The 3,312-nt window shown below is 41.8% G+C and overlaps 1 protein-coding gene across 1 annotated transcript in view; it reads right to left on the bottom strand.

Annotated features, from left to right (window-relative positions):
• The window catches only part of LOC131383880 (protocadherin-11 X-linked-like), a 4,251-nt gene extending 2,046 nt beyond the window's left edge, over window positions 1-2,205 (bottom strand). The window contains exon 1 of the mRNA XM_058441331.1: window positions 2,055-2,205. Within this exon, the coding sequence (XP_058297314.1) occupies window positions 2,055-2,205 (151 nt within the window). The remainder of the gene's footprint in view (window positions 1-2,054) is intronic.
• Window positions 2,206-3,312: the final 1,107 nt, after the last annotated feature.

The raw sequence follows: 3,312 nt of genomic DNA, 5'->3' as shown, positions 1-3,312 counted from the left end.
TTTTTTTTTTTTTTTTTTTTTTTTAGATGGAGTCTGGCTCTTTCGCCCAGGCCGACTGCAGTGGTGCTATCTCGGCTCACTGCTAGCTCCGCCTCCCAAGTTCATGCCATTCTCCTGCCTCAGCCTCCCGAGTAGCTGGGACTACAGGTGCCCTCTACTGTGCCTGGCCAATTTTTTGTATTTTTAGTAGAGACGGGGTTTCACAGTATTAGCCAGGATGGTCTCGATCTCCTGACCTTGTGATCCGCCTGCCTCGGCCTCCCAAAGTGCTGGGATTACAGGCATGAGCCACTGTGCCTGGCCTTAAAATTTTTAAAAAATGAAAAAAAATAAAGAACATCTAAATAAATGGAGAGATAAACCATGTTCATAGCTTGGAATACTCGATATTGTTATGATGTCAGTGGTCCCACAATTGATCTGTAAACTCAACATAATCTAAATAAAAAGGAAATCCTAGATGGATCTTCTGTTTTTGTAGATATCAACAAGCTGATGCTATAATTTATAGGGAAAGTTAAAGGAATTAGATTAGCCAACCAATTTTGATTTTAAAAAAACCAATTTGTGGACTCACATGATCTGATTTCAAGATTTACTATAACATGTACCCAGTCATTACAATGTAATATTAGCAAAATAATAAATACAAAATGAGTAATAAAAATAGAATAATCAGTCCAGAAATAGAACCACAAAAATCTAAAGTGATTTTCGACCAAGCTCTGAATTCAATGGCGAAAGTGTGGACTTTTCAACAAGTGCCAATACAATGATTATAGGTTATAAGCAGAAAATTAAAACTTGACCCACATCTTTAATCTTATAAAATAATTAACTTGGAATCAATCAAAAGTCTAAATGTAAAATGTAAAACTATACAACTTCTATTAGAAAATATTGGAGAAAATCTTTGTGACTATGAGTTAGGCAGCATTCTTAACTACAACATCAAAAGCACAATTTATTTTTAAAAATATGCTAAGAAGTTGAGCTTATTTGTAATTAAAAATATTTACAAAAGGCAAGGTGAATGAATGAAAAGGCAAGCCCACAGACTGGGTAAAAATATTTGCAAATCACATTTCTGACAAGGGAGTTATATATTTAAAAAAGGATGTAAACTAACAATAGATTTTTTTTCCAAGATGACTGATTGATTAAATCCTTTTATCATGCCTCAGTGACTTGGAAATAGCAAGATAGTGCATAAAGATCAACTTTGTGAGCCTTAATTCAAGAAGAAAAATGAGAATCCACCAATATTTTGAAGGGTGCCCCAGGCCCCAGGGAGGAGGACATGGGCAAACAGTCCATGTGATGGCATCCAGTTGATAAAAGTAAGTGAATCCCCAGTACGTGAGAGAGACATAGAGCCTCCCTCTGTGACTCACCTTTCTACTGGGGATCTGAGCAACCCAAGAGGAGGGAGAATATTTTGTTTCTTTAAAGTCCTGATGCTAACTTGGGGAGAGGCTTGGAGACCTGTGAGGGGAAAACACCAGGAAAAACTACAGACATTTGCCCAGGCCAAGGACTGAGAGCAGGATGCCATTTTTAATCCAGGCACATACAAAATCAGCCATTCCTTTGAGACCTAGCAGCATGGCCATGCAGGTATTTTAATCTCAGGCCAGAGATTGGAACACCTGCTCTGGAGCAGGGTAGGGGCTTCCATAGCCAAAACTGTAGAAAGCACCACAGCAGTAGACACCAGAATTGTATGCTCCCCTGTTGAAGCCCTGGGGCAGGAGAAGAGCTGCTATAGCTGTGTTTTCTCCTGGGTGATGAGGCTTTCATGCAAGGCCAGCTGGCAACCTGAAACTGACTTGCATATGCCATTAATGGGTGCCCCAGCATGCTCCCTTGAGATTGTGGTATAGCAGGGCCCTCTCCGTTCCACCTCCATGCAGAAATCCAAGCATTTGGAGCATCCACTTGCTTGAATCAGCAATCTGAGTTGCCCCACTCTTCATGGACATAAATTGTGGTATAGCAGGCACTTTACACTCAATGTCCAAACAGATCTCCAGGTGTTTGAAGCACTTTCTCACCTGGATCAACAGACTTAGCTGCCCCTATTTCTGTGCATAGATGGTGGTGAAGTGGGACTTTCATCACAAGACATGCAGACAGATCTCCAGGAATTTGGAGTACTCGCTCACATGGACCAGTAGCCTGAGCAACCTCGCCCTTGTTGGCCATGGATCATGGTGCAGTCAAGCCCTCTACATTTTATGCCCAGGCAGATCTTCAAACATTCAGATCACCCACTCACCTGGTTCAGCAACCTGGAGCTGTCCCACCCCTACTATGCAGAGATCTTGGGGAAGGGTGGCTCTCTCTGCTTCACAAACAGGCATCTCTCTCTGCTCCACACCCAGGCATATCTCCAGGCATCTGGAGCACTCGCTCTCCTGGATTAGGAATTTAGGCCTCCCCTAATCCCTGTCCAGAGAACTTGGGGCTGAGGAGGTTTCCCAGCTCCATGCCTAGGCACACCTTTGGGTGTTTGTTTAGTGGCTGTCCACTGGACCCTTGCTAAGTGCTGGTGTTTGTGCCTGACATCAGGGGACATTTAGGCAGGCCATGCCAATCTTGGACCTGCCCTAACATAGGACTGAGCAAGGAGCTCAGACAACTGTGCACTCCACAGATCAGCCCATTGCCTAAGATGAGAGAGAGCTTCTCCCAGTAAATAAGGATCATGTAAATACCTAGCCACATCAGGTACAGCCAGCTCTCACCCATACGTACCATCTACTGGCTTGTACGTTGAACTACACACGCCAATATAAAACCTGTCAACGAAACTACGTAGGGTTACAGAAGCAAAGACAAGTGACCATACCCAGCATTCACTACAGTCACACCCTGTAGGGAGGAGAGGAAAGGGAAAGGGAAAGAAAAAAAATAATAATGTTACACTGAAATGAAAAAAAAAGAAAATATCCTACTGACACAAAATTACAAAAATTAGAAGTGCCAACATTCTCTGATGAGAAGAAACCAATGCAAGAATTCTAGCACTATGAAAAATATGAATGCAGGGACATCACCATAGAATTGCAGTACCCCTCTACCAATAGTCCTTAACCAAAATGTAAATGCAGAAATCACGTAAAGAATTCAAAGCATGGATTTCAAGGAAGCTCAGTGAGATCCAAGACAAGCTGAAAATGAACGCAAAGAACTTCTAAAGCAATCCAGGAAATAAAGAAAGAGATAAACATCTTGAAAGAAAGCAATCAGAACTTCTGGATTTGAAAAACTAACTTAAGGAATTTTAAAAATCCAATTGAAAGCTTTATC

This window comes from Hylobates moloch, unplaced genomic scaffold (assembly GCF_009828535.3).
Source record: "Hylobates moloch isolate HMO894 unplaced genomic scaffold, HMol_V3 SCAFFOLD_7, whole genome shotgun sequence".
Taxonomy (NCBI): domain Eukaryota; kingdom Metazoa; phylum Chordata; class Mammalia; order Primates; family Hylobatidae; genus Hylobates; species Hylobates moloch.
The sequence above is the reverse complement of the archived record's forward strand: the minus strand, read 5'-3'. Positions and strand labels throughout refer to the sequence as shown.